General features: G+C 53.6%; 15 protein-coding genes across 15 annotated transcripts; 9 read left to right on the forward strand and 6 right to left on the reverse strand.

Moving 5' to 3' along the window:
• Positions 1-379, forward strand: KL911_004453 (uncharacterized protein; the record flags this gene model as incomplete). Its single annotated transcript, XM_043199746.1, has 1 exon — positions 1-379. A coding segment is annotated over one exon (379 nt), but the record flags the coding sequence as incomplete, so codon positions are not given.
• A 151-nt stretch (positions 380-530) lies between these two features.
• KL911_004454 (uncharacterized protein) lies at positions 531-1282 on the forward strand (the record flags this gene model as incomplete). Its single annotated transcript, XM_043199747.1, has 2 exons — positions 531-547; positions 607-1282. The coding sequence occupies 2 exons, from the start codon at positions 531-533 to the stop codon at positions 1280-1282; spliced, it is 693 nt and encodes a 230-aa protein (XP_043052650.1).
• Positions 1283-1577: 295 nt separating this feature from the next.
• On the forward strand, positions 1578-4523 carry KL911_004455 (uncharacterized protein; the record flags this gene model as incomplete). The annotated part of the gene is made up of 1 exon (XM_043199748.1): positions 1578-4523. One exon carries the CDS (start codon positions 1578-1580, stop codon positions 4521-4523), a length of 2946 nt encoding a protein of 981 aa, XP_043052651.1.
• A 143-nt stretch (positions 4524-4666) lies between these two features.
• Positions 4667-6406, reverse strand: KL911_004456 (uncharacterized protein; the record flags this gene model as incomplete). The annotated part of the gene is made up of 1 exon (XM_043199749.1): positions 4667-6406. The coding sequence occupies one exon, from the start codon at positions 6404-6406 to the stop codon at positions 4667-4669; it is 1740 nt and encodes a 579-aa protein (XP_043052652.1).
• Positions 6407-7801: 1395 nt separating this feature from the next.
• KL911_004457 (uncharacterized protein) lies at positions 7802-8173 on the reverse strand (the record flags this gene model as incomplete). Its single annotated transcript, XM_043199750.1, has 1 exon — positions 7802-8173. The coding sequence occupies one exon, from the start codon at positions 8171-8173 to the stop codon at positions 7802-7804; it is 372 nt and encodes a 123-aa protein (XP_043052653.1).
• A 1376-nt stretch (positions 8174-9549) lies between these two features.
• Positions 9550-12498, reverse strand: KL911_004458 (uncharacterized protein; the record flags this gene model as incomplete). The annotated part of the gene is made up of 1 exon (XM_043199751.1): positions 9550-12498. One exon carries the CDS (start codon positions 12496-12498, stop codon positions 9550-9552), a length of 2949 nt encoding a protein of 982 aa, XP_043052654.1.
• Positions 12499-12639: 141 nt separating this feature from the next.
• Positions 12640-15069, reverse strand: KL911_004459 (uncharacterized protein; the record flags this gene model as incomplete). Its single annotated transcript, XM_043199752.1, has 1 exon — positions 12640-15069. One exon carries the CDS (start codon positions 15067-15069, stop codon positions 12640-12642), a length of 2430 nt encoding a protein of 809 aa, XP_043052655.1.
• A 743-nt stretch (positions 15070-15812) lies between these two features.
• On the reverse strand, positions 15813-17624 carry KL911_004460 (uncharacterized protein; the record flags this gene model as incomplete). Its single annotated transcript, XM_043199754.1, has 1 exon — positions 15813-17624. The coding sequence occupies one exon, from the start codon at positions 17622-17624 to the stop codon at positions 15813-15815; it is 1812 nt and encodes a 603-aa protein (XP_043052656.1).
• A 245-nt stretch (positions 17625-17869) lies between these two features.
• Positions 17870-18367, forward strand: KL911_004461 (uncharacterized protein; the record flags this gene model as incomplete). Its single annotated transcript, XM_043199755.1, has 1 exon — positions 17870-18367. The coding sequence occupies one exon, from the start codon at positions 17870-17872 to the stop codon at positions 18365-18367; it is 498 nt and encodes a 165-aa protein (XP_043052657.1).
• Positions 18368-18748: 381 nt separating this feature from the next.
• KL911_004462 (uncharacterized protein) lies at positions 18749-20368 on the forward strand (the record flags this gene model as incomplete). Its single annotated transcript, XM_043199756.1, has 1 exon — positions 18749-20368. The coding sequence occupies one exon, from the start codon at positions 18749-18751 to the stop codon at positions 20366-20368; it is 1620 nt and encodes a 539-aa protein (XP_043052658.1).
• Positions 20369-20386: 18 nt separating this feature from the next.
• Positions 20387-22231, reverse strand: KL911_004463 (uncharacterized protein; the record flags this gene model as incomplete). Its single annotated transcript, XM_043199757.1, has 1 exon — positions 20387-22231. One exon carries the CDS (start codon positions 22229-22231, stop codon positions 20387-20389), a length of 1845 nt encoding a protein of 614 aa, XP_043052659.1.
• Positions 22232-22409: 178 nt separating this feature from the next.
• KL911_004464 (uncharacterized protein) lies at positions 22410-23240 on the forward strand (the record flags this gene model as incomplete). Its single annotated transcript, XM_043199758.1, has 1 exon — positions 22410-23240. One exon carries the CDS (start codon positions 22410-22412, stop codon positions 23238-23240), a length of 831 nt encoding a protein of 276 aa, XP_043052660.1.
• A 179-nt stretch (positions 23241-23419) lies between these two features.
• KL911_004465 (uncharacterized protein) lies at positions 23420-24502 on the forward strand (the record flags this gene model as incomplete). Its single annotated transcript, XM_043199759.1, has 1 exon — positions 23420-24502. The coding sequence occupies one exon, from the start codon at positions 23420-23422 to the stop codon at positions 24500-24502; it is 1083 nt and encodes a 360-aa protein (XP_043052661.1).
• Positions 24503-24935: 433 nt separating this feature from the next.
• KL911_004466 (uncharacterized protein) lies at positions 24936-25695 on the forward strand (the record flags this gene model as incomplete). Its single annotated transcript, XM_043199760.1, has 2 exons — positions 24936-25172; positions 25378-25695. 2 exons carry the CDS (start codon positions 24936-24938, stop codon positions 25693-25695), a joined length of 555 nt encoding a protein of 184 aa, XP_043052662.1.
• Positions 25696-26284: 589 nt separating this feature from the next.
• On the forward strand, positions 26285-27958 carry KL911_004467 (uncharacterized protein; the record flags this gene model as incomplete). The annotated part of the gene is made up of 1 exon (XM_043199761.1): positions 26285-27958. The coding sequence occupies one exon, from the start codon at positions 26285-26287 to the stop codon at positions 27956-27958; it is 1674 nt and encodes a 557-aa protein (XP_043052663.1).
• Position 27959: the final 1 nt, after the last annotated feature.

Here is a 27959-nt window from a genome sequence, read left to right on the forward strand (position 1 = left end):
CCCAGTAGTCGCACACCATGATGCCCGTCATCGCGCCCAGCAGCACCGCGTACGCAGACATCACGTTGATGAACACGCCCGCCGTCGACAGCAGCTGCCACGGCTGGATCAGAATCGAGATGCACAGCCCCAGGTACGCGCCGCGCCGCAGCGTCAGGAACTTGGGGAACAGCCCCGAGAAGTCCATGCCCGCGGAGAACGCGTTGTCCACCGTGTTGACCGCCAGCTGCCCGGCCAGCAGCCCGAGCCCGCTGAAGAACGCGCCCGCCCGGCTCTTGGCGTTGTAGTCGTCGTCCAGCCACCGCGCAGCCAGCAGCGGCGGGTTCCAGATCCCGCCGTCCGTGTCCGGGTACAGCTTCGCCGACGCCGACGTCGTTAGGCACCCCATCAGCGGCACCACCGACCCGTAGAACAGAATCGACACCGCCTGCCCGACGAGCGGGTCGCGCGGGCTGCGCGCAAACCGGTTGAAGTCCGGCTGGTTCGTCAGCCCCACGGCAATCGTGCCGATCGTCGTCTTGATCCCCGCCATGATCGCCCAGCCCTTGTCCCACGCGCTCTTCGCCTGCGCCGGCTCCGACAGCAGCGGGCCCGCCCCGTGCGCAGCCTTCAGGCAGTACACCATCATCCCGAACAGCGTCGCCCCCGTCATCACGTTCAGCGTCGTCAGCAGCCGCGCAGACTTCTCCGGCGGCACGTAGATCATCCCGCACATCAGCACGCAGTAGATCACAAACCCGACAAACTCCTTCGTCTCCATGTGCGTGCTCGCAGGCATCGTGTTCTTCATGTTCTGGTACCCCGGCGCCAGCGCAGACAGCACCACAGAGATGCACAGGCCCCCCGTCCACGACTGCGTCGACAGCCACACAACCCCCAGCATGATCCGCTGCGCGATCGCCACGTACGACCCGCGCATGCCCCACACGCACCGGCTGAACACAGGGTACCCGATGTGATACTCCGCCCCGACCTGCCCGTTCAGAATCGCCATCGCGCAGATGATCACCCGCCCGATCACGTTCGCCACCATCGCCATCCACACAGAGTTCCCGATCGAAATCAGCGTCGAGCCCACCTGGTAGTTCGAGATGCACAGGTTGTTGATCGCCCAGAAGCCCATGAATGTCCACATGTCCCACGTCCGCCGCCCCGGCGGCAGCGGCACCAGGTCGTGGTTGATCCACCGCGTCGCACGAACCCCCGCCCCACTGCTCTTCACCTCCAACGCCTTCCTCAGTCTTACGAAGTTCACCATTACGATCCAAAAGTAAACAATTGACGGCCAATATACGGTATATCTATATAAAATGCGCCTCGCTCCACCGGCCACCGCTCTCCACCAAAACGGGACATAAATTGGCTGATTTTCTTATCGCGCAGATCTTCAGATTGCGATAAGAAAGGTCGTTAGCGAACAATCGTTTTTTAGAGGCTGTCGACGGTTAGCGCATAGATAAGTGGCAGAAATTAGGGGGGCTTATCTGCGCTTGTTCCGTCGGAATGTGCGATCGTGCTTCGGGCAAGTCTTGAGATATAGTTCTCGAGCATATGTTGCAAAGTTTAGCTAGCTAGCCATGGTCAACCGCAAACTGCTTATAGGCGTCGACGTTGGCGGCACTAATACCGATTCGGTGCTAATCAACCCGCTGGCACTCGACACCCAGAACCGCGGAGTCCTCGCCTGGAACAAGTCCGCCACCACGGCGGATGTCTCCGACGGTATACAGAACGCCATCAAAAGCCTACTGGCGGACTGCCCACAGGTGGCCAAGGCTGATATCGCATCAGTGACAATCGGAACTACTCACTTCATCAACGCCGTCATTGAACAGGACGCTGCCAAGCTTGAAAGAGTTGCCGTCCTCCGCCTCAGCACAAACTACTCCAAGTATGCTCCTTCATTTTCCGACTTTCCGGGTGGGCTTCGTTCCGTTATGGAAGGATACACAGCCATCATTAAGGGTGGTCATAGAATTGATGGAACAGAGGTCCAGCCATTGGACGAAGCATCGGTCAGGGAACACGCACTCAAAATTCGCGAGCTGGGGATTAACTCTATCGTGATTAACGGGCAGTTCTCCCCAATGTACCATGAGCACGAGCAACGCGCATCAGAAATTGTGCGCTCGGTTCTTCCGAAAGCCAATATTGTCTTATCCAGTACGATTTCGACGATCGGCTTTATTGAGCGCGAAGATGCCTCCATCATCAACGCCTCGATCATGTCTTTTGCCAGGAAGATCATTCTGTCCTTCAAGAATGCTATTCGCCAAATAGGACTAGAGTGTCCGCTTCTTCTCACCCAGAACGACGGAACCGTTGTTTCCACTGTGGAAGCCATGAAAACGCCGGTCAAAACGTTCTCCTCGGGTGCCACCAACTCGATGAGAGGAGCAGCTATTTTGTGTGCCAAGGAAGAATGGACCAAAGGTCAGTCAATCATCGTAGCAGATATTGGTGGAACTACGACGGATGTTGGTCTCTTACTTCCTTCCGGCTTTCCCCGCCAGTCTTCTGCGTACTCTTTTATTGCCGGCGTGAGAACTAACTTTTCGATGCCGCATGTTGAGTCTATTGGCCTCGGGGGCGGGTCTATTGTCAAGATAACCGAGGATGTCACTATCGGGCCAGAATCAACCGGTGCAAACCTGCTGACAGAAGGATTACTGTTTGGGGGAGAAACCACTACTGCAACTGACTTGACAGTTGCAATTGGTCTGGAAGACGAAACCATCGAGGATAAAGGAATTTACCAAATTGGCGACGGTCAGAAAGTAGCTGGTAGATTTTCTAAAGACGTGAAGCAGGCATTCCAACAAGAAGTTAAGAAGATGCTGGAGAACGCCATTGATAGAATGAAAACATCTCCTGAACCAATCCCAGTGTTGCTTGTTGGGGGAGGATCGATGATTGCTCCACAGGAGCTGGAGGGTGCGAGCAAGGTGTTCAGGCCTCCATTTTTTGGAGTCGTCAATGCCATTGGAGCGGCTGTAGGTAAGATCTCTGCCACCGTTCAGGCTATCAAACGGATGGAGCCGTCAGATGATAAGGATGCCATTCTGGAGAAGCTGAAGCTTCAGGCTGTGGAGAAGGCAGTGGCCAAGGGTGCAATCAGAGACTCTTTGGTCTATGACGACATTGTTGTGAACCCGATTCCTTACGTTCCAAACACAATTGAGTTCATGGTGAAAGTTATTGGTGAAGTAGACTACCAGGCTATGCACTACTCTGTTCCTGATGAAGGAGATACTGAGCCTGAGGAATCCGGAGGCAGCGTTGCAAAACATTCTGAAGCCTCAGCAAATTACATTGAGCACCATTTAAAGTTCGATGTCAGCTCCTATAGACCTTACATTAACCCCGAAATGGAGTGGATCTTATCAGAAATCGACTGTGAGTTTTTAAGAATTGGTACATATATTTTGGGATGTGGTGGAGGAGGAACGCCGTATCACCACTACTTGGCCCTGAGACACATGGTCCGTGCTGGAAAAGCCGTGAAAGTGATCAGGGCACAAGACTTTCCAAAGTACCAGAAAGGTGACGGTGCTGTCGTTGCGGTCGGCTACGCTGGATCTCCAACTGTCGGCTTGGAACAACTGTCGGGAGACGAAATGGTGCATGGCTACAATCTGGTGAAACGGTTTAGCAACATCACGCCCCAGGCGTCGCTTCCATGGGAGATTGGTGGTGGAAATGGTTTAACTGGGCTCAAAATAGCTGCAGATCTGGATATTCCTTGTGTGGATGCAGATTTCATGGGCAGAGCGTATCCTCTGCTGTGGCAAATGATTCCCGTTTGCTATTCCGAGCAGCCATGCTTTCCACCCTGTGCTCTTGCAGATGGCAACGGAACGACCATGCTGCTTTCTGAGGCTGCAAGCGATGTGATCGTGGAGAAAGTGTTTAGGGCATCATTATCAGAGATTGGAGCGCACTGCGGCATGGTTTCGTTTATGACGGCAGAAGATATTTCAAAGAGGAGTATCCACAACACCACTTCCCTGGCATGGAAAATAGGAAGAGCGGTTCACGCTGCTCGGCAGAACTCTGAAGTGCAAAACTGCACAGAGTACATTATCGAGGCCTGTGGTGGAGCCGATACAGCGAAGAAGATATTCACCGGAAAGATCATCCGAGTCGATAGACGACTGTTCAAAGGTCATGTTTACGGTGAGATTGACGTCAAAGACGAGAACAGCGAGGCGGTGATGACGATTCCGTTCAAGAACGAGAATATTTACTGTGAGCTGGCTGAAAACGGCAACAAAAAGATTACAGCTTCGGTACCAGATTTGATTTCCGTCAACGACGCGGAGACAGGCGAGGCTCTGGGTACACAGGACTATCGGTACGGGTTGCACGTATTCGTTCTCGTGATTTCCCCAAGCACGAGATGGACAGACACTGCTGAGGCACTCAGAACAGGAGGTCCATCAAGCTTCGGTTACGATTTCGAATACACCCCGGTCGGAACCTATGTAAAGCCTCATAGCGTTATAGAAGAATATATGAGGTAGAATGTTTTTTTGAGCATGATGGTCGACTTGGGTTTTGTCGGCCAGATAAGATTAAGACTTCGTCCAAACAGCGGAATTTGCACACGCAATTTTATAATTCTTACAAACTGATACACTTGCTCCAAATTTTTAATGTGGCAGCTTTAGGCCCACAAGAAGGCGAGAAGTCTCCAACCTCTTAGGGGCTCGGATGGAGGCTCAGGCTTGCTGTGGTAGTCCTCCATCAGCTCTGGAAGACAAATTTCCTCTAGAGGCACGTGTTTGGTCTTCTTGATGAATTTATATCCGAGATAGAAGACCACAAACAGAACAGGAGCACAATAGGATGAGAACAAGGTGGAGGTTTCCCAGTGGCCATGAATGAAAGTCGTGAAGCCACCAGTGATTAGCAGAAGGGCCGACCCAAAGAGCGATAACCAAGCGCTAGCCTTGGCAATCTTATTGGTGTACGGAAGGTCGTCGCGGCTGTAGCCCTGGACTTTGAGAGCCCTGTTCATTCTGATGTTGTTAATCGAGATGATGATCCACTCTAGAAGCAGGACAGACGACGTGATGTTTTGGAACCAGCTGAACACGTTGGCTGCAGTGGAATCCAGCGTCATGTACGCCAATGACAGGAAGATCAGACCAATTATAACTCCGACGTAAGGCACCTTGAGTTTCTTGCTACTTTTGAGGAGAATCTTAGGGGCCTGACCCTTGGCAGCAAGAGAAAACAGGATTCGCGAAGTCTGAGTGATGCCGAGGTTCGACTCAGACCATGCAGATGACAGCGTCAGCGCGTTCACCACATGGGGAAGCACTTTGATACCTGCTTTTTCGAAGGCAATCACGTATGGCGAATGTGCGGCTGTGCCGTCGCTGGTTGCAATTTTTGGGTCATCGTACGGAACAATAAGACTCAAGATGAACACGGCGATCATGTAAAGACCAACAACTCTGTACAGGATTCTCTTTGCAGCCTTTGGAATGTTAGTACGCGGATTTTTGGTCTCTCCAGCCAGCAGAGCAATTCCCTGAACTCCACCGTAAGCATACACCACAGACGACAGGGCGGCCCAGAAACCAATGAACTGTCCCAGGCTGCCGGACTTGATGTACGACGCAAAAGGACCAGGGTCTTTCCAGTAGTGGAAGCCAAGCCTTTTCTGGCCCTTGACGCCACCGAGGTCGACTACGAGGCCGGCCAGAACAAGAATGAGAATCAAGGAGATTTTTAGCAAAGCAAACACAAATTCGACCTCACCGTAAATTCGGATGGAGAAAATGTTGGTAAAGCAGATCGGAATCATGAAGATGGTGATCCAGATGCCCGGTGACAGGTTGCTCCAGTACTGCATAATAAGTGCGGAGGAGACGAGGGCGGTTGGAAGGATGGAATTCCAAACCTTGAGCCAGCCTAACGCAAAGCCAGCAGCGTCGTCAATGAAGATCTCTGCGTGGCGAATAGTGGATCCCGTCAACGGAGCCAGCGCAGCCACCTCGGCAAGCGCCATCTGGTTCATACCCACAATGATGCCCACAATGAGGTACGACAGACACATACCAACAGGTCCTGTTTTGGCAAGCGTTCCTCCACTACTGAGGAACAATCCGGTACCAAACACACCGACCAATGTGATCATACCGATGTGCCTTTCCTTCAGAGCTCTGTGGAGATGGGTGTCGTCTTCTGCAAAGATCTCAATACCTGCTGCCTCTTCGGCATCGTGGATGCTAATCGTCTCTAGGACGGCAGTCGTCTTTTTGTCGACGGTCTCGACTTCTTTTGAGCGTTCTGGTTGCATAATTTGGTGGACTAGATGGGAGGTTTCTGGCTCTTTTAAATGTGTCGCTATCGCGGATCCTTTGGCTCCACAGTGCGGGTACTCAATGGCTGCCATGCAAACATGTCAAGTATCATGCAACCACAGCCGACGCAGTCTATTTTGGGTACCCCAAATAAGCAGCTCGTGCGTTACATGCATCGAATTAGGTGTCCAGCTAATCAAATAGCTGGCTTTCACCCCGTTGCTTATCTTTTGACGTCAGAAATAATTTTACGTGCGGCACTGCACGCATATCAAAAAGCCAAGATAAGAGAATACTTGGTGAAAATACTATTTGTTCCGCCCAAAAACGGTCCCCAAATTTCGCAGGGAACACTGTCTTTTTTGGTAGATTTAGTCCGCAGGCAGGCTTGGCAATCATGCCATCTTGGCTACTCGTTTCACGGAATGTAAAAGTATCAACATAGCTCACCAGTAACGTGTGTATATAAAGGCGACGACTAGGCATTTCGTGGCGTAGTCACCGCTCCCGAACTGGTGCAGCTCTTATCGTGGCCTGCTTTTCCACCTTATGCACTCTTCGCCACAACCACTTTTTTCACTGGCCGGTGCGCGGACTGCTGAGAAATGTGTTCGCAAACGAGACAACAGTCAAAGACAGGCTTCTGACTCCGCTACACAGTGCGCAAGTCCTGACACCACAAACAAAAGCTAAGAAGTCACTAGGCATTCTCTGCCTCTTGTCAGGAGCACCAGGTCCTCTGAATTTTCTTCGATTCTCCGGCAGGTATTTCAGGAAAGCTTATCGAATGGTGGCTCTTAGGCCACGCCATCAGTAGTGCTTTCCAACAAGCCGTAGGATGGTTATTGCGCCGATAGTCACGCCAGATCCTCCATAATGGGTCTCCTAACTATGAAAGTTGTTGCAACGCAGTCGCCAGGTAATATTTGTGCTGTATTATGTCTTGCCCTCGATGCCGTCTTCTTACATGGTATCATACGTTTTAATCCCATTAAGTAAGATTTCATTCGTGCGGATTGTCGCTAGTCATAAAACTTACTGACAACTACCTCCTCTCGTCTTCCCAGAAGAAAGGCTTGCTCGACGATTTCAGGGGCAGTTGTTCTTCCTCAAATTCAGGAACATGCCCCTGACACAACCTCAGAGATAAGCTGTCGTTTCCAATACTCTATGACGGTTTACGTAGATAGTTTCCTGCCTGTCCCGGAGTGGCAAAAACGTCCCTGGCAGTGTTTTAATATTTCATCCGAAGACCGCGCTTCAACGCCAGCCTACTTTAACTCTTTCCATAGAAACATCTCTACTCTTGTCTCAGTGGTTTCATCGCGTCACGATCACCTCTTCTGTTGACTTCCAACCCCTTGTGCCATCCGATGGCCGCTTCCTGGCCGTGGCGCAAAAACCCGTTCGGTCGAATCTCACTCTTATCTGCCTGACGCATCTGGCAGTCGCCGGGCGCAGCTGCATATTTTTTTGAGGCTCAACGGCTATTCACACCAAAATTCGAACAACCGTGGATTCAATAAAGGTTGCGGTTGCGGTGTCTGTAGACTACCTTGGCCATCCTTATCTCTGTGTGCACCGACTTCCACGCGAGATTGTGCACCTCTTGCACTAAACGCCGTACGACGATCTGGTATCGAAAAATTCTCCGCTGTCGGAAAAATCTCTTCAGACTTACGCGTCTCCTCTCCACAATCATCACCTGGCTCGCTTTGGACGACTTCGACAAGACTAGGAAGAGAGACACCATTCCCATCCTTGTTCACCATTGCAGGTGGAATTTCTGAGGGGTTTGTGTCATCCTGAGCCGTCAGCTCGATGCCTGTATTCACATTGGACAATAGTTCCTTCATCATGTACGTGCGGCTTACCGGATGTCAGCCAATAGGTGTAGTGATTGAGAATCTGGTCATCTCCATTTCTGCCCTGTTGAAAGGAATCGATATCACAAATTACCACACAGGTATTCTATGTTCCAGCGCATGGTTTTTGGAGGCTTATGCTCGTTAAGAACACTCTCTTAGTGGTCTGGTTTGCCCGCCAGGTGTGCCTGGTCAGTCCATGCATCAACTGTATTCCAAGTGTATGGTGCAAATCGTACCTGAACACGAAAAACACACTTGCAGACTCCGTCCAGATGGCAAATCAAGTAATAGGAGGGTACGTTAGCACCTGATACTCAGCGTTGCAATGCCTTTAATTCCCAAGAGTACTGATTAGCATTCCTGGCTAGCAGCTCGTTGCTCTTGCTTGGATACCGTAATCACTGCATGTATTAGAATCGGCAGTGGAAGCACCAACGACACGAAATAACTGAGTGGCTGGGTACTGCATGCAGTTCTGACTGGGCTTCGGTTTAGGGAAGAGAACAGTGGAACGCGGCTCTAGTTGCAGAGGTCTTGAATCGGTCTGAATTGTACCAGATTCAATTAGAAGGAATGACATTGACCCTTCGGAATTTTTTTCGGTTATAACGTTGCTGGGTCTATGAGCCCCACATTTTCAAGAGATCACCATAGTACGCTGGCGTAAAGGACGGTCAGAGTTCTCGGTGCCCAGATGTTTGTGAATTTTGTGGCTGCAACAGAATCTTATAGCGATATCTCGTGTAGTCCAGTCTATTTCCTGCGGTATGGATCTAACCGTATTTCAGCTCGGTGTCCTGTGTTCGGAACGCCGTTAGCGGTTAGGTGGATTTAGTCTTTATTCTCGTCGCCGCATCAGCATCGAACGAGAGCAATTCTGTGTTTTTGCTGTCCTGGCCCATCCAGCCGTGACTCTTCTTCAAGTTCTCTCCAAGTTTCTTACCATCATTCCCGCTCCATATCACTCCGCCAATGACCATCTACTTGCGTGAATTGCTCGTAATTCGAAAGACAGTCTCTGACTGCCACGTTCTTAGAAAAACTGGCATTTTCTTGCACATTCGTGCCGTAAAACAGGCGAACTATCGCGAGCCCTGTGAAGCTCTGCACCCAGCCTGATGCAAAGCCGAGCATCGCCATCAACTCTGGGCCAATGCATCCGAACCAGGGCTCATTTCTTTTCCAATTCGCAATTGGTCTGCTATCCAAAATTTTCTGACTTTTTTTTCTAGGCACCACCGGTCAAGCAAGACTAGTCAGACTACTTTAAAACTTACAGCCTGAGCGGTGTGCCAAGCTTGGCATGACTCCGTGATCATAACGAATATTTGAGGGCGAAGGATCTGACTTAGTCGTTGCAAAAAAGTCTAAGTAGAAACATTATATTCCGTGCAAACGGGAACTGGCTCCACATACTTCCCGACCGGAACGTACTCAATCTTCTCAAAGGCACTGCCAAACCCTTTGGGCCCTCCCACAGCAACGGCTTTCGGCGTCGTCCACTGGTCAGAAGCCGCTATCACCATCACGTGCACAATCAGTCCATATCTGTAGTCCTGCGTACCAACAGCGTTTCCGTCCATGTCGACAAAGGTGATTAGGTCTGGCACGGAACACAGGGGCTTTTCGCTGCCATGCTCGTCAACCTCATAAATGACGATGTTTTCGTTCTTGAACGGGACACGGATCCTATGTTTTGGGCCATCGACACTTTCTAGCTCTACGACGCCGTAGCCGTAGCCGCGTTGCAGCTTTTTTTCCACAGACAAGATCTTGCCCTTGAAGACACACTTGGCAGTGTCTGAGCCCCCGCAGGCGTCGATGATCCTGTGCGGAAGATTGTCGAGGTCAGAGGCCGCACGTGCACAAAACACCTGACGGCCGATTCGCCAGGCCAGCGAGAGCGGGTTTTTGATTGTTTCCCTAGCCATTCTATCCACATCCAACGATGCGCCGACACAGGCACACGAGACGCCGTGGTGGTACATTGCGTCTCTAATAATTTCCTCCATCTGGACGTCGTCTTTGGCGGAAGTAATCAAAAGCGACAAGCCGTTGCCGTCCGATAGAGAACCGTATGGGAACCCGTGGCCGTCGTGGCAAACCGACGGAAGAGACTGCCATTGCGTGGGGTACGCTCTTCCCATGAGGTCTAAGTCAAGACACGGGACGTTTTTGTGGTACGCGGTCCAAAGACCAGACAACCCGTTGCCACCTCCAATTTCAAATAGCAGCACGCCGTCGGCCTTTTTTCCCTCCCAGCGTTCAATAATATCAAAGGCCTCGAGCATCTCGTCCCCATGCAGGCGCTCGCCCGAGATCGTGGGCGAGCCGCAGTAGCCCACGTTGGGGGCCGTGCCCTTGCCCCCAGTCCTCCGCGAAAACTCGTCCAAAGTTACCACCTTAATCTCGGCGCCTTGCCGTATCAGCCGCTTGAGCTCCACCACCGAGCTGCTTGGGTTGCCGCCGCCTCCACATCCAAGAATGTACGCTCCAGCGCCGATAAAATCGATGTCTGTTGGCGACAGTATCCACTCGCCATTTCTCACGCACGGTTTGTATGTTACGTAATCAATCATAGCAGGGACAGACGTCAAGACATTTGCGTTCTTGAGCACCTCCTCCCCTGCATATTCCACGGTGGCAAGCGACCTTGTCGATTCAAACGCTCTTGCATAGTCGACATCGCCAATCACCTTGACGGAAAAGAAGTACACGTTGTCGACGTACGGCACGGCATCGGAAACGACGTCGACAACCTCAACTGAGTCTCTAAGTGCTCCTTTGGCCACACATGCCTCGACAGCGCGGGAAGTCAGCTCGTGCACCGTTTGCTGCTTGGCTTTTTCCGTCCCATCTGTGTGTCTCATCTCCGATACCTCGGACGACATTTTGCCCAGAGCCGCGCCAACGGCGTTTGCAACCTGGAAGAACGGCGGCTTGATCACCTTTGACGTGCCCTTCAACCTGTCTGGCGCAATGAACGAGCCGCCGCCAACAAAAATTGTTGGGATATCATCTGGCGACGTCTTCATGCGGTCGATGACTCTCTCCAGCTTGGCAGCCACGGTTTTCTCAAATTCATCCTTGAAGTAGGCTCCAAATCGGCCTGTCACACAGCCGGGGTCACCCATAAGAACGGTCTTGTCCACCTCTGCCTTTTCGTCTACCATTTTTGCAATAGTCACGTCAGACGCCGTGATGGTGTCTCCGCCGAACAAGATGCCCCTGCTGACAATTTCTGCGCCCGTGGAATCTGGCCCAACACTGACACGGCCACCTTCGTGCCGCACAATCGATCCGCCGCCCAAGCCAATGCTTTCCACGTGAGGCATCGAAAAGTTGATTCTCACGCCGCCTGCGTACGAGTACGTGGCCGATTGGCGGGGAAACCCGCTCGCGAGCAGCATACCCACGTCGGTGGTGGTTCCTCCAACATCGCACACAATGACGTTTCTGCCCTTTACGGCCGGATCCTGCGAGCACAGAATGGCAGCTCCGCGCATTGAGTTGGTGGCTCCCGATGAAAACGTTCTCACCGGAGTTTCCAGCGCGTCCTGCACGGAAAGCACAGTGCCGTCGTTCTGAGACAGTAGAATCGAGCAGTCGAGCCCGTTGCGTCTAGTCGCGTGAATGAACGACGAGATAATTTTTCGGCCGAACCGTTTGATAGCGGCGTTCAAAATCGCAGCGTTCTCGCGCTCGATGATGCCGATACCAGAAATTCTGTGCGACAGCACCACGTCGCAGCCGGGAATCTCCTCACGGACGATCTGGGCGGTGCGAAGCTCGTGCGTGCTGTCGACGCTGGCAAATGTGGCCACGACGACGACGGTGCGAAGTCCGAGCCGTTTAATTCGGTGGCAGTGCTGCCTGATCTCGGACTCGTTTAGCGGCCTAATTTCCGTGCCGTCTACCTGCACACCGCCGTCGAGCACGGCCGAGTAGCCGTTGATGACCTCTGCGAGGTCTTCGGGAAAGTCGCTGAACGGCGGCGAGCTTCTGCCATACGGCCCCGCCAAACGGAGCACAGCCACCTTCTCGAGCCGGTTCGAATCGCGTTCGATGACGGCGTTGATGAAGTGTGTGGTGCCGATTGTGACAGTGGCGATCTGGTCTTTGGAGAACCGGCTGTCCGGCGCCTCCAGAATGGCCTTGATGGCATTCTCGATGCCTACAGACACGTCCGGCGTGGTGGTCGACTTGTGCCATGCGAGCACCCCGTGGTCGGCAGCGTCTAGCCGGGCAGGGTCGAGCACAACAAGGTCAGAGTTCGTGCCCCCAACGTCTATGCCTATGATGAGATTTTTAGACATGCAGAGGTGTGCAAGCGAATATGTTAAAAAATCAGAACCTGTATTTTAAACCTATACAGGAATTGCGGCGATACCGCACGAAAGAAATGAAAACTTTTATCAGACCTGAGATCAGTAATCTGAAAATGAACGATGGTCTGTCTAGATGGACAACGTACCCGTCAGCTGGATGTCCAGGACACTCTTGCCGACGTAAATTGGGTAGTCGCCCTGTTGGAGGGCCCAGTTCTGGTTCTCGACGTCCCACGTGCTCAGGTCACGACGGGTCAGGTCGAACACAAACGTCTGGGTCTCGCCAGGGCCGATGGAGATCTTGTCGAAGCCACGCAGAACACGGCCAGGGCCGTTAGGGATCTCAACGTACAGCTGGGCCACCTCTGCAGCAGTGACGTTGCCGGAGTTCGTGACGTCGCACGTGACCGTGGCCACCACCTCCCACAGGTGAGGGTTGCCTCCCTGGACGATAGTCGCCTCCAGAGGGAATTGGGAGGTGTCTGCATTCTGCTTGGTGATCGAGATGTTGGCGTAGTCAAACGTCGTGTAGGTGAGACCGTAGCCGAACTCGTAGCGTGGGGTGATGTTGTATTTGAGGAAGTGCTTGTAGTCGATGTACAGGCCCTCGGTAAAGTTGTCCTGCGGGTAGTACAGGTCAACGGTGCCTTCTGGGTAGACAGGAGAGAGCAGATTGCCATAATCAGACTCTGTTTTGGCCACGGTGTATGGGAGTCTTCCAGATGGAGACTGGTTGCCGTACAGCACGTCAATCAGAGCCTGGCCAGAGTCCTGGCCTGGCAAGTGAGCAAACACCAGGGCGGTGACATTCTCGTGGTCGATCCAGCTGTCCACAATCCGGATACCGGCGTTGTGAACCACAACGATGGTGTTGCTGCACTTGGAAGCGACGTTCTTGACCAGCTCGTCGGAGTACTTGTCGCGCAACGTAGCTCTGTCCCAGCCCTCGGACGAGGCGTCGTTAATGAACACAACGCAGGCGTCGTTGCCACCGTTCACCTCTGGGTCCGGATCGGCGAAGTTCCAGCTGAGCCACGTGCCGTCCTGCTTTGCCTGGCGCACGAAAGCGTCGTATGGAGCATCAATATAGGAAGGCGTGTTGGAACCGGAACCGGTGCCAACAAAGAACGTGCCGTTGAGAGCAACATCTGGGCCACTCTGTGTAGGGTCGTACGATGACAGGAACATACTCCATATCTTTCCGACATCGATGTCAGTGCCGTTGGAATAGGTGAGCGTGTTTTGGAGACCAAAAGCCCAAAGTGGGACCTGCCCCCCCGTGAGGAAATTCCTGGCCGCGGCGGTGGCATCGTAGCCGTATAGGCCGAGGGCCTTTGGCTTCTTGAGCGGCAGCGCGTTGTCCTTGTTCTTGAGCAGAACGTGGCCCTCGACGGCTCCCTGCAGAATGGTATCTGCAGATGCGGGGTCACGTGCATCGACAAGGTCGTGTGCCTGAGTCAGGTCGTAAGGGATACCAAAACCTGGGTCCTCGATCTCAGCCAGCTTGTACCATGCGGCGACAATACGGGTGGCCATGTCGTCGAGTCTGCTCTGCGCCATGGTGCCGTTGTTGACTGCCTCGACCAGGGTGCCATTTGCCCAGAATACAGAGTCTGGCATGGCAAGGTCGAGGCCAGACTCGGCACTGGCAACGCCAGAGTGCTGAGCATCCCAGTCAGACACCACAAAGCCCTGGAAAGCAAGCTCCTCCTTAAGCAGGCCGTTTATCACCTTGCTATTCTCGCAGGCATACGAGTTGTTGATCCTGTTGTAGCTGCACATGACAGACCCGGCGCCGGCCTTGATGGCGTCCTGGAACGGCCACATGTACAACTCGTGCATGGTTCTGTCGTCGACATTGGACGAGATGGACTGGTTGTGGGTGGGCCAAATCAGTCCGAACTGCGGGTTTCTGGTGGCTTCCTGCTCGTAGGCCACCAAATGCTTGACACATGCAATGACTGATTCTTGCAGGCCGCGAATTGTTTCGCCTGTCAAGGCGCCCGACAAGTAAGGGTCGTTCGAGAAACCTTCCCAGTTACGGCCACCCCTGGCGATCTTGCCCACCGGTCCAGTCACAGGGCCCAGGGCGACATTGACGCCCTTGTTGCGGAACTCTCCGCCCATGTGGAGCGACCGGTCGTACGCCAGCGCTTTGTTCCACGAGGCGCCCACATGCAGGCCTGCTGGGTACGAGTTAACCATGTCTGTACCACGAACACCGTTACCGGCGTCCTGCAGACACAAGCCGGGGAAATTGAGTCGAGGAACGCTGCCCGACACACCAGAACAACCAGTCGTGGTGACGGCGTAGCCGTAGGTGACGTTGTTTTTCTCCTCGTCGGTCATCTGGTCGACCAGCGCTTTGGCCTTGGTAAGTGCCTCGGCCCAGTCGTCAACGCCAGAAATCTGGGGGCTAGGGTAGACAGGCTCCGAGCGACCGTACGACCAGAAGTGCTCAAGCTCCTCGTAGTCGATGTCATCTCTCTTGACGACCGCGGCGCTATTGGAGGTTGCCAATAGCGCGGCGAAGGAAGCTAAGACTAGGAAGTTCTTCATGTTGGGATGGAAAAGGGGGAGACGGATGCCCGTATTTATAGCGTTTTCTGGGAAAGGAATAGTGACCTCACTTTTGCAAATTGCCCGATCGGAATAATTTAGTAAGAGATGCAGGTTATTTTTTGTTCTGCAGCGGCTTCATCATTAGTAACAGTCTAAATTGGATGCTGTGGTACTAAGAAAACACAGGCGTCAAAATTGGATCTGAGCGCTAGTTGAGGAAAAGAGCTCGCAATGACCAGTTACCTTGCCATCCATTCGATCGCACTCTAGAGCCAGCCAGACTCCAACTATCTGGCGTCTAATTAAGGTTTATTCTCTCCTCCCCGCTTCAGTCATTAATGCTATTGTCCCCCAATAACAGAATTCTCGTGGAATAACTTTTTCCAGACAAAAGAATATGCAAGGTTTTTGTGGGGAATCGTAGATCTGCAGGGATTTTCCCACGCAATCGCATTGTTGAGTGAGCTTCCGGGGAAATTGGCCGACGGTGTTTTAGTCGAGCTCCATTGTTCCTTCTGCAGGTGCCGGAGACGGACCAGGCCAGATCCTGCCGGTCCAGGAAAAGCTGCTTCCGAAACGGGGATCTTAGATTTTTGGACAAATCGGAGAAATGCAGCAAAGCTGATCTGCACTCCTTATTCAAAAGGGTCACTGCATTGTCTCCTTTCAAAGCCCCCATTATTGACAGCGGAAGCGGCTACAAATTGGGTAAAAGGTCTTTCCCTACTATATTTTTCAGTTTAGTCGCTGATCCCCTCATCGAGAGCAGCGATAATTTCGTACACACCGTATGCGCCGGGGTCTGGCGGGAAGTCTGTTTCGTTGCCCTCGATCCCCACGTAACTGGCCCTGCCCAGTTTAGGCTGCATTTTTCTGGTCGCCTCTGCAGCTGTGTGCGCCACCTCAATGGCCTGACCGAGGATTTTCGACTGCGAAAAATCACGACAAAACGGAATGAGAACGTCCATAACCGTACGATCGCCCTCACGTGCTTTTGTATAATTGCACAGATTATCAATTGCGTACTCCATGGCGTCGGCGAAAACCAGCGGGAGCGGGGCCTCGTTGGTCTCAAGCAACAGCTCCAGCTTGTTGGTCAGGCCTTGCAGGAAAATGTACAGAATGGCGCCCAACGTGCCACCCATCGAATCCTTGACAACCTTAAGCAGGCACGTGAGCGTATGCAGCAACGACCCACTCGCGGTGAACCGATCCTTTTCCAGGCTCTCCAGAACGGCCTCAGCTCCAATCTTGAGGCCTTCTCCACAGTCGCCATCCCCCATCTTGGTGTCCCAAATAGTCAGGTCCGGCTCTCTGGCAATCACATTGCGAACAGCCGTCCTAATAATCGACTCCAATAGCTCTGGACTGACGTTGACGTCTCCTTTCGCTGGCAGCTTCTCTGTGTCAGAGTTTTCATCATTGTGCTCAAAGTCGTCCATAACCCGGTTCCGGACGTCAATTGGCTCCAGAGACGTATAGTAATTTGCCGGCCAATTCGAAGCCCGCACAGGCTTGTCCAGATACTCAAAAAGCTTCTCAACTGGGAACTCTGCGGTAGCAGCTTTGGTCACGTTGAACAGTGTCAGGGTGAATATCTGTGCGTTGAAGCTGGTCACGAAGTGGCCGTGGTACACCCTGGTGATGTCCAAGCCGTAGTCGCGCTTCAACTGTTGCACGGTCTCTGTCAGGATGGCGAGCAGCTCAAAATGCGACACCCCACCCAAATTGTTGAGCTGCAGAACGATCTTGTCCCCCTTTTCATACTGGAAATATCCTCTTTCCGGGTCTGTCGTGTCCAGAATGTACTTGAGCAGGATCTGCACTAGCTCCTCGTTTGTGGGAAGATAGTCGAGTCGCTTCACGCCCGGCTCGTTGTGCACGCCGAGCCCAAGCTCCAGCTCGTTCTGCTTCAGCTGGCCCCAGTCAGTGGTGGCATCGTGCGTGGGGATGTGCACGTGATCCAGCCCCGCGTTAACAGAGGCAATGTTGGCGTTGACGGACACCCCCAAATTGTACACTGTGTCAATGCTGTGGTACTCGTCTGCACATGCGCCAAGCACCTTGGCCATGAGCGTGATCCCGCTCAGCGTTCTACGGCCGACGCGGTCGCTCTTGGACCGCGGAACGGCCACATCGTCTGTAGTCCGCAAAATGCGGATCTTGTCCTCGCCGTACTTGTTGACGAGCTCCTGTGCAGCCATGCCAAAGTACAAGTTGTCGCCTGTGTAGTTGGTTATGAGGAAGATTGTTCCCGCATCAGAATGGACGACTTTCTCTGCTGCCTGGATGTTTCTATAGTTTGGAGAAGCAAAGATCTCTCCTTGCACGGAGGCAGCGAGCATGCCGTCAGCGACAAAACCGTACCAGCCAGGTTCATGGCCAGAACCCCCACCAGAGATTAGAGCTACCTTTCTGGAGTCAAAATTGTTGTTAAACAGGACACGTTCCTTGGATAGGAGAGACAGGTTGGGGTTTTCGTAAATTGCTCCCTTGAGAGCAAAATTAACCGTGGAGAATGGGTCTTTTGGCAGGAAGTGCTTGCTGGACATTGCGAACAGCAGATGTCTGTGTAGAGGCCATATTTATATTTCCCCACACAAGTTAACGTCGGTGGTCTGCCAAAGAGCCACCTCGACATTGGAAATGCGCTCCAAAATGTCCCAATGGAGAAATTTTGGCGGCGAATCCAGGCGGAATTACAACGAGAGCATCCATTGGTAAGACGGGTGTTTTCCCCTGTTGAGCACTCAGGCACAAGGTATATATACCTCCTTGTGTGGGGTTGCCTACCAAAATGACCAACAAAAAATTTAGAGTTATTGTGGGAAGCGATACCGCTGGCTATGAGTACAAGGAGACCATCAAAAAGGACCTCGAAAACAATCCTCTGATTGAGTCTGTCACTGACGTTGGCGTCTTTGGCACCGACAAGGAGGTCGCTTATCCCTTGGTGGCGATCGAATGTGCCGAGAGAATTGCGCGGGGCGAAGCCGATAGAGGCGTGTTGATCTGTGGAACAGGACTGGGCGTCGCTCTGAGTGCCAATAAAGTGGCAGGGATCCGCGCAGTGACAGCGCATGACTCGTTCAGCGTGGAGCGGTCGATCCTGTCCAATAACTGCCAGATCCTGTGCATGGGCCAGCGGGTGATTGGCCTACAGCTGGCCAGAAGACTGGCAAAAGAGTGGTTTACGTACACGTTCGACGAGACGAGTGCGTCTGCGGAGAAGGTTGCCACGCTACTGGAGTACGAACAAAAACACCTAAATAAGCCTATATCGGACAAGATCTGAGGGGAAGTCATCCTTGATTCTGGACAGCAATCGGTCTAGGTTGCCCCCAAGAGTCACGATTAATTTGACTCGTATAAGCTGACCAAGTAGAGTGTGCAGAGTGCGTTTCGCAAGAACGGCTGCACCGTATTGTTGACGCCAAGCCATCCCGCCTTTTTGGGGAACGTAGCTTGTTTTTCCCAACAGGGTAACCTAGGCGTGTGCAAAACAAAGGCCGTCAGTATATTTTGTGGGGAAAATATAGTCCGGGGTGAAAAAAAATTTGCATGCAGGAGTAACACTTCGTATGGGGAAGAAACGATGCAGCTACCGATGACGTAATCTGCTTGTCTCTTGTCGCTATAAATACTGGCGACAGTCCCCTGTAGCAGTATCATAAACATGTCTTCCGATATCAAAGTAGAAAAAACACCTGTCCAAGAGGGCTACTACCCGAAATTCCTGGGATTTAGCGGCCCCACACTGCAGAACACGGTCAGCGTGATGGCTTCCGTTGGATTTTTGCTTTTTGGATATGACCAGGGAGTCATGGGCTCGCTATTGACTCTGGACGCCTTTAGAGACACGTTCCCTTCCATCGACACCATCAGACACGCGGACGCTGCCACCATGCAGGGATTCACGATCGCCGTTTACGAGGTTGGATGTTTGGCCGGTGCTCTGTCGACGCTTTATTTCGGAGACAAGATCGGCAGACTGCGGTGTATTTTTATTGGCTGTGTCGTGATGACTATCGGGGCCATCTTGCAATGCACGGCCTTCAGCGTCGGCCATCTGATTGTCGGCCGGATCGTCACCGGTCTCGGTAACGGATTCAACACCAGTACGATTCCTATGTGGCAGGCCGAGTGCTCGAAGCCTCAGAAAAGAGGAAAGCTCGTGATGATATCAGGTGCGCTGATCACGGGAGGCATTGCCCTTTCGTACTGGATAGACTTTGGATTCTACTTCACCAAAGGCTCTGTTGCATGGCGGTTTCCTGTGGCGTTCCAGATGATTTTCCCACTCATCATTCTTCCCTTCATCATGAAGCTGCCAGAATCGCCTAGATGGCTCATCAAGAAAGGCCACTACGAGAGAGCCAGAATCGTGTTTGCGAGCCTGGACGGCGTGTCCACGGTGGACCCTGAAGTCGAGGAGCAGATCAATGATGTGCGTGTCTCGCTGCTCGAGGAGCAACTCGAAGGCGGCGACACGTTCACCGCCAGCAAGCTGTTTACCCAGGGTGAGCATAGAGACTTCCACAGAATGTGTCTTGGCCTCTGGGCGCAGATTTTCCAGCAGATTACTGGTATCAACCTGATCACGTACTACGCGGGCACGCTTTTCGAGAAGTACATAGGAATGACGGCGTTCAACTCGCGGGTTCTGGCCGCCTGCAACGGAACAGAGTACTTCCTTGCGTCGTGGATCCCCTTCTTTTTGATTGAGAACGTCGGCAGACGGAAGCTGATGCTCTTCGGCGCCGCAGGACAGTCGCTCACCATGGCCATGCTGACGGTGACAATGTATCTGGCCGCGAAGAAGGACGACAACCATGCGGCCATCGCGGCGGCCGTGCTGCTGTTTGTGTTCAACACGTTCTTCGCCATCGGCTGGCTCGGCATGACGTGGCTGTACCCGGCCGAAATCCCGCCGCTCAGTATCCGGGCCCCAGCTAACGCCGTCTCGACGGCTGGAAACTGGTCGTTCAACTTCATGGTCGTGATGATCACGCCTGTTGCGTTCAAGAACATCGACTATTACACCTACACGATCTTCGCCGTCATTAACGCGCTGATTGTGCCCAGCGTGTACTTCCTGTTCCCAGAGACTGCGGGCAGGTCGTTGGAGGATATGGACCACATCTTCTCGCAGTGCGACCCATGGAAGCCCTGGGAGGTGGTCGGCATTGCCAGAAGATACCCACGGACGCACGGCGTGGACGCCGATGTCCGGCTGGAGCACGGCAAGGTCAGCGCCGAGAACATCGAAGACGCTACTGGGTCCAGCGGGCCATAAGTACTTGAATATTACTAGTCAGTCGCCTTTACACCAGAATTTCATCAGGTCATTCATGCGCCCCTGCGTGGCCCAGCCGGTAGACTTCTCCACGTTGTGTAGCGCGTTGAGCAGGATGCCGTAGTCCTGGCGCGACGTCAATATCAGCCCCGCCACGTACAGCGGCTGGATCGAGTTCGAGTACGCGCCATAGTCCGAGTTCGTGATCGAGATGCCTATAATGCGCCGCGCGTGGTACACCAACGAGACGCTCGGGTACATTGAGTTTTCGGCAGAAAGCTGCGACAGCCGCAGGTTGTGTGGCTTGTTCTGGATCATGAGAATACACGACATGTGGTACATTTGCGTGGAGGAGATGGCCTGCGAGTTGGCAAAGAAGATCCGTGGGAACCCAATCTTCGGGTCGTACACCTCGTACGTCTTGCTGAACAGGTCCTCAAAGCTCAGCTCCCACCGTCGCAGCCGCACCCACAGATCCAGCCACTTCGATTTGTACTGGTCGTCCTCCTGCTCGCCGTACACCAGGTTCACCACGAGCGAGGCCAGATAGACAATGTAGTTGCCGTGCATTTCGGGCGTGTCGAACGCTTTCTCGATCTCCTCCGCCGTCATGTTGGGCAGCACCCAGTGCTCCGACGGCAGAATGGTGGGGGACTCGTTTATGACGGAGTGACAAACGTCCATGCGGATAAACACCCAAAACGTGGCACGCTCGATCTTGTCGACGGCGAGCCCCGTAATCTTGTAGCTTTTGAGCAGCAGCACACAGCCTTCCAGATGCTGTTTCCAGTTGCGCGGCTCAGAGCTCATCATCTCAAACACGCACAGGATCACGCATGTGACGATGATGTAGATGTTGTTGGAGGTGTCGTTGTACGTGGGGGCCAGGTGGCGCAGCGACTCGTGGTACAGAGACACCGTCAAGCCTTTCGGGTAGTTGGCGACCTTGCTGTCGAACCAGCGCGACGACAACGCGAGCACGGCAAAACGCAGCGCCGGCCGGCTCTTCATCTTTTGCGGGATCACGCGCACCATGGTCTTGTCGGTGTCGAACATGTCCATTCCTGCCCCCACGTTCTCCACGTAATTTTTCAGCAGCAGGATCTCCTGCTCCGGCTTGAGCACGACGGGCTCGTCGAAGTCCTTGACGGAGAACTTCTCCACGTTGACAAAGTACTCCGTCAGCACCTCCTTCGGCAGCAGCGGCTCCAGCTTCGAGTTCGTCGTGAACGCGTTCACATACATGTACTCGCGAAGGATGTGCGACAGGTCCAGGTAGCGGTTTTCGTGCGTGGACGGGTAGTTCTGGTTGAAGGCGTCCATGCTGAGCGGGTCGGACGACATGCCCGTCAGCGAGGTATAGTCTGGAAACGGCGACGCGGCGGCGGGCACGTTCGGTTTTTCAACAACTGGCTGGTGAAATTGCGGCGGAGAAAGCACTTTGGACGGAAGCGTGGGCGTGAGCAGCGACGACAGCGGCGACACCCGTTTGTGGTGAGCCGGCGCAGCACTCAGCACCGGATGGTCGTCACTGAGCGATGCCACAGGCGAAAATGGCCACTGCACCTTGGCCAGCTCTGGCGACTCCTGCGGCTCCTTGCGCGGCTGCTGCTTCGCAGACTTTTTCTTCAGCAGCTGGCCCGACACGTTGATAAACCCCGGCCACTCGCAGGCAAGCCCGTTGGCCAGGCAGTACGCGCACTTGGAGTCGCCGCTCTCGCTTGTGTGTTTGATCTCGTCGCACTTTCTGCGCTTGCGGCGGCAGGTCAGACACCCAGTTCTAGCTCGCTGCACTTCTGGCTTGCTGATTTTAGAGCGCGTGCTCGCTAAGCCCGTGGTTCCGTGGGGTTCGCTGAGAGACATTGGAGAGTTTAACGGGAAATGTAAGCGGCAACGCTGTCTTACTTATTCTGGGAGAACGGCAGATGCGTTCCCCATCTTTTATTTTTCGCTTCTCACATCTTGCTGTTTCGGGTAATTTAGCCGGGGAGCAGGTGTGGAGAGCAAGTATATGTGGGATGGAAGCGCCGTCTTCACACCAATGACTATCCCCTCCAGCAAACAACCATTCCAGAACCCACCAGGCCCTGCTCTGCCCGCCAGGGCCCCCGACCTCTTCTCTCTGGCAGGCAAAGTGTGTGTAGTCACGGGCGCAGCACGAGGAATTGGACTGGCCGTTGCAGAAGCGTTTGCCCAGTCCGGAGCACACGTCGCCTTGTGGGACCTTGATCCGCCCGTCAAGGCTGCTGCAAGCATTGCAGACGAGAACGGTGTGAGAGCAAAGGCCTACGGCGGCGACGTCACCGACCCGGAGACGGTGGACCGCATAGTGGACGAGATAGTGGCCGATTTCAGCACGATAGACGTCTTCGTGGCCAACGCCGGCGTCAACATCCCGTCGGGCAACATCCTGAGCGAGGGCAACAGAGACGGCAAGAGATGGAACAGGATCGTGGACATCAACCTGAACGGGGTGTTCTACTGCTCGCGGGCCGTGGGCCGCGTCTTCCAACAAGCAGGAAAGGGCTCGCTGATTTTTACGGGCTCCATGTCGGGCCATATCGTCAACACGCCGATTGAGCATTCGGCCTACAACACCACCAAAGCCGCCGTGATCCACCTAGCAAAGTCGCTGGCCGTCGAGTTCCGCGGTTTTGCAAGGGTCAACTCTGTGTCGCCGGGCTACATCGACACCGGCATTAACGGCTACGTGGACCCGGACATCCGCCGCAAGTGGCAGGACGAGATCCCGCTGGCCAGAGAGGGCCAGATCAAGGAGATCGTCGGCGCGTACTTGTTCTTTGCCTCAGACGCCTCGACCTACGCAACCGGCTCCGATCTGGTCGTTGACGGCGGATACTCCATCAGATAGTGCTGCTGCAGCAATGACTAAATAGTTTATGGTAAAAAATTTTCCCCACAAAATCAAGTCCGGGGAAGCTCCCCAAAGAGGAAACTTAACCGTGCCTCCAGAAATGCCTAAGAATCCGTTCCGGACCACTGCATCCAAATCTTGCTATAAGTAGTGCTGCTCCAGATCGCAGTTTCCCAATGACTATCGCTCACAATCTTCCAAACCCATCGCTCCAAACGAACCCAGAACACACTCTCGAGCTCAGAGAGCAGCCGATCGAGCTGCCGGGCCCCGACGAGGTGCTGCTACGCATCCGTGCCACGGGAATCTGTGGGTCTGACGTCCACTATTGGAAACACGGACAGATCGGCGAGCTCAAAGTCCGCGGAAACTGCATTCTGGGCCACGAGGCGGCCGGCGAGGTGATCGAGCTGGGCGCAGAGGTGAAGAACTTCGAGATCGGCGACCGCGTCGCCATTGAGCCCCAGGACGCCTGCGGAAAGTGCTTCCTGTGTATCCAGGGAGACTACAACTTGTGTCAGGAGGTGGACTTTTTGTCTGTGTACCCCTGCCACGGCACCATCCAGAGGTACCGGGTGATCAAGGCCAAGAACCTGTTCAAGCTGCCGGACAACATGACGTACGAGGAAGGCGCTCTGTGCGAGCCGCTCAGCGTGGCGTACCACGGCATCGAGCGGGCACAGCTCGAGCTGGGCCGCGGAGCCATGATCTGCGGCGCCGGCCCGATCGGCTTGGCCACTCTGGCGCTGGCCAACGCGTGCGGAGCGGCTCCCCTGGCCATTTCCGATCTTTCTGCCGACAGACTGGCCTTTGCCAAGAAGCTCGTTCCAAGGGTCCAGACGTACCAGATTGACCTCAAGAAGTCTGCGGAGGAGAACGCGGCCGGGATTAGAAAGCTGTTCGGTCCGAGGGAGGAGGACGCTCCGCCAAAGGTGCTGGAGTGCACGGGCACAGAGAACAGTATTGTCACAGGAGCCTACGTTGTGAGACGGAGCGGCACGCTGATGGTGATTGGCGTCGGCAGAGACATCATCAACAACTTCCCGTTCATGCACTTGTCCTTCGGCGAGGTCGACGTCAAGTTCATCAACAGGTACCACCAGTCGTGGCCTGCTGTGATCAGACTGATCAGCGATGGCATTGTGGACGTCAAGAGCTTTGTGAGCCACCGGTTCCCTCTGGAGAAGGCCGTCGAGGCAATCACTCTGTCGAGCGACCCAGCGCAAAGCAGTATCAAGGTGATTATTGAGGATAAATAGCTGAGAAAAAACTGTTGTAATTAGTATTCTCAGTATTTTATTTTCGGCTGTTTTTTAACTTTCGACGAGACAGTTTTGATTGTGAAAGAACATAATGTCGTAGCCGGAACGTTTCTCTGCTTTTTCCTGCTCTCTCCTGCTTTAATGCTTTCTTTTGTTCTCTGCCCGACGAACAGCAAACGGCTCCACCATAGTGTGCACAGTGAGCGGAGCAAATATGGACAGAACGGCATAATCGCACAGAACAAAAAAAGATGAATTGCGAGACGACGAGAAGCAGGTCTAGAAGTAGAGACGGGCACAAATTGCTGTTCGCCAAGGAAAGAGAGGATTAGAAGGGAAAGCGATGGTACGGAGCTCATTAAGTGCAGTTGAAGGCTGAAGCTGCGCCAGAAAGTTGGTTTGGAAGCTCGGTTGCAGAACGGCTAATACAATGTGGCTGGCAGGGATACGTAGCTTGAGATATCAGGGCTCGTGCTGGGCCCGTCAAGGCGTTCCCACGACCGCAGCAGAACACCGTGTACCAAGCTATTTGGGGCAAGGCCGATTTTTCTGGCGTTTGAGCGGCAGGAACTGCGGCTCAAGAATAGTTGCAGATATTCATGGCGGTGCTGCAGGGTGTTCGAACGGCTGTCGATTTGGCACTTTGCCGTGCCGAAGTCAAAGCCGAGTGCACGTGGGCTGCCTCGTAAAGCGTAAGGAGCTACAGGAGAAGAGTGGCACGCCAAGGTGCAGAGAATAAAAGAGAGAGCCAGTTCTACGAGAATACATAAACAATGAAAACCCGGGCGCTGGTCGGAGCCACTCGACGGTGGCTGCGACGAAGATATCTACGTTCCCCCGCTGAACCCTGCTTAAGCCGATAGAACGCCCAGCCGGTAGACCAGGAGAGCGCAATGAAGCAAAGCGTTACGAAATCGACGCACAGGCCTAGATCTGGCCGCCGACTGCGCTCGTGTCTGCATTTGCCCTGTTTGTCGGCAGAATTCGCGGAAGATACAAGCATCTCTGCACCACTCAAACCTATTAGGAACAAGGCCATGGAGCACAACAGTATCCAGAGTTCACTGCGATGTCGACCTCATCGCCGTTTCCGTCTCACTGGGTTTAAGTGTGTCACCAGTGACAATTCCTGTCTCTCACTTCCGGCATCATCGGCCTTGATTCACTCCGTCGAGCAACCACTAGATTAACAATAGTGTACCCCGTATACCGACATTTGAGTGCAAAAGCGAGCGCCTGAAACTATCACCTGCTATATATTTCCTGATGTACAGCTCCACCAGATGTGGACAATGCCATCAACGCTGGACTTCAGCCAGGTCGCTACCAATTTAGAATGTCCACCTGGCGGTCTGTTTTCAAATTCTGTCTCCCCAGGTTTTCCACCTGCTGTGTGCTGAAAGAAGCCCGTAGCAGGGGAATCTGGATTTTGGCGAAAAAAAACAGAACATGTTTCCTGTTGCTACGCCACATCAGACACAAGCTTAGTATATGCTACTGAGCTCTGATCGTATGCCATATCTGCTCAAGTGAGAGTTGTGACCTAGTTTTAGTCCTGTGGTTGCAGCCACCACAAGCAGCAGTCGGCTGGACTACATTGCCGGACGCCTTCCGCACCGCACCGTTGTTCCGAAAACCAAAGATCTCCGAATCTTGCTGTATGTCCGCTCTGCTGCATCAACCACACCTCACACCCACCCCTGATGCGAGTGGTGTGGCTGCCCGCCATAGCTGGCGGAGATTAGTGTCTGGCTAGGACGGAGAGCCGCACCAGTCCGCATGCCGCGTATACCGCGAGCCACTGCGAGACGATCGCGTGCATATAAGCCAAGAGACCCCCCGTTGAACAACATGTCTGAAAAATTAAGCACACAGGAAGTTCAAGTGAGCACCGTCAACTCGGGCCCCAAATGGAAAAGCTGGCTCTTTTCCAAGGAGGACCACAGAGAGATTACAAAGAAATATGCCGACGAGACTCTTGATCTGATGGACCAGCACGACGCCGAGGTGGCAGAGATCAGCCCGGAGCAGGAAAAGAAGCTTGTCCGCAAGCTATGGCTCACTGTTTTGCCGCTCGTGTGTCTGGTCAATGCCACGTTGTTTGTGGACAAAAACGCCATCAGTTATGCTTCCTTGACAGGAGTGTTCCAGGATATGAGCTTGACGAAGCAGGATTATAACAATATCCAGACGTATTTTTACGTCGGGTACCTGCTGGGCCAGTGTCCATCGCACCTGGCGTTCCAAAAACTGCCTATCTCTAGGTACGTGACATTTGTCACGGCGACGTGGTGTCTGCTGTCGCTGTGCACGCTTGGCTGCAAGAGCTATGGCGGGTTGTCAGCTCTGCGCTTTTTCCTGGGCTTTTTTGAGTCCGGCATAACTCCGTGCGTCGAGCACACGATAGCCATGTTCTTCACGGTCGAGGAGCAGGCGATCGTCAACCCCATCTTCTGGGTCTCGTGCATTGGAGTCGATATTCCTTGCGGGTTTATCTCGTATGGGTTGCAACACACCACTGTCTGGAGACCGTGGAAATGGTACTGGCTATTCGTCGGCCTGCTTTCTGCTCTCGTGTCGGTGGCATGCTTCTTTGTCTATCCAGATAACCCTGCCACAGCAAGATTCTTCACCGTGGAGGAGCGAGTGCACATTGTCCGCCGCGTCAAACGGAGCTCCCGGTCGTCGATCGAGCAGAAAACGTTCAAGACCTACCAGTTCGTCGAAACCGTCAAAGACCCGATCACGTGGCTGTTTGTGGTAGCCATCTTCCTCAACATGCTCGAAAACTCCACCACGTACGAGGCCTCTATCGTGTACAAGGCGCTCGGCTTCAGCAACCTGACAACGACGCTTCTGATGGTGGTGCAGACCGGCTTTGGCGTTTTCTGTGCCATCGCCGGTTCAATTGCCCTGAGAATATTCCGCAGACAGTCCGTCTACGTTGCGTGTGTCTGTCTGTTTGTCGCGTGGCTGGGCGGCATGCTGGCGGTCACCATTCCTTACGACAACAAGCCGGGCATTCTGGCGGGCATTTTCATGACCCGGCCAAACGGAACCGCCTACATCATCATCTTTTCCCTGTGCACCACGACGGCTGCTGGCTACACGAAAAAACTCACGAGAACCGCCCTTTTCATGGTCGCCTACTCCATTGCCAACTTCATTTCGCCGCAGCTGTGGCAGTCAGAGTACGCTCCGCGGTACATTGTGTCCTGGAGCGTCCAGATCGTGTGCTCGTTCACCCTGTGTCCGCTGTGCCTGCTGGTGATCAGATATATTCTTCTGAGACGCAACAGACAAAGACTGGCTGCGATGGAGAGCGACGACGGAGACGACTACGGCTATATCGACGAGAACGGCGAGAACGGCGAGATTGTGCGCCAAAAAGTGGATGTGTCCATGCTGGACCTCACCGACCTCGAGAATAAGAAATTTATTTATCCTTTATAGT

Source organism: Ogataea haglerorum (assembly GCF_019207285.1).
Source record: "Ogataea haglerorum isolate 81-453-3 chromosome Unknown 81-453-3_NODE_14_length_230722_cov_96.824488, whole genome shotgun sequence".
NCBI classification, from domain to species: Eukaryota; Fungi; Ascomycota; class Pichiomycetes; order Pichiales; family Pichiaceae; genus Ogataea; species Ogataea haglerorum.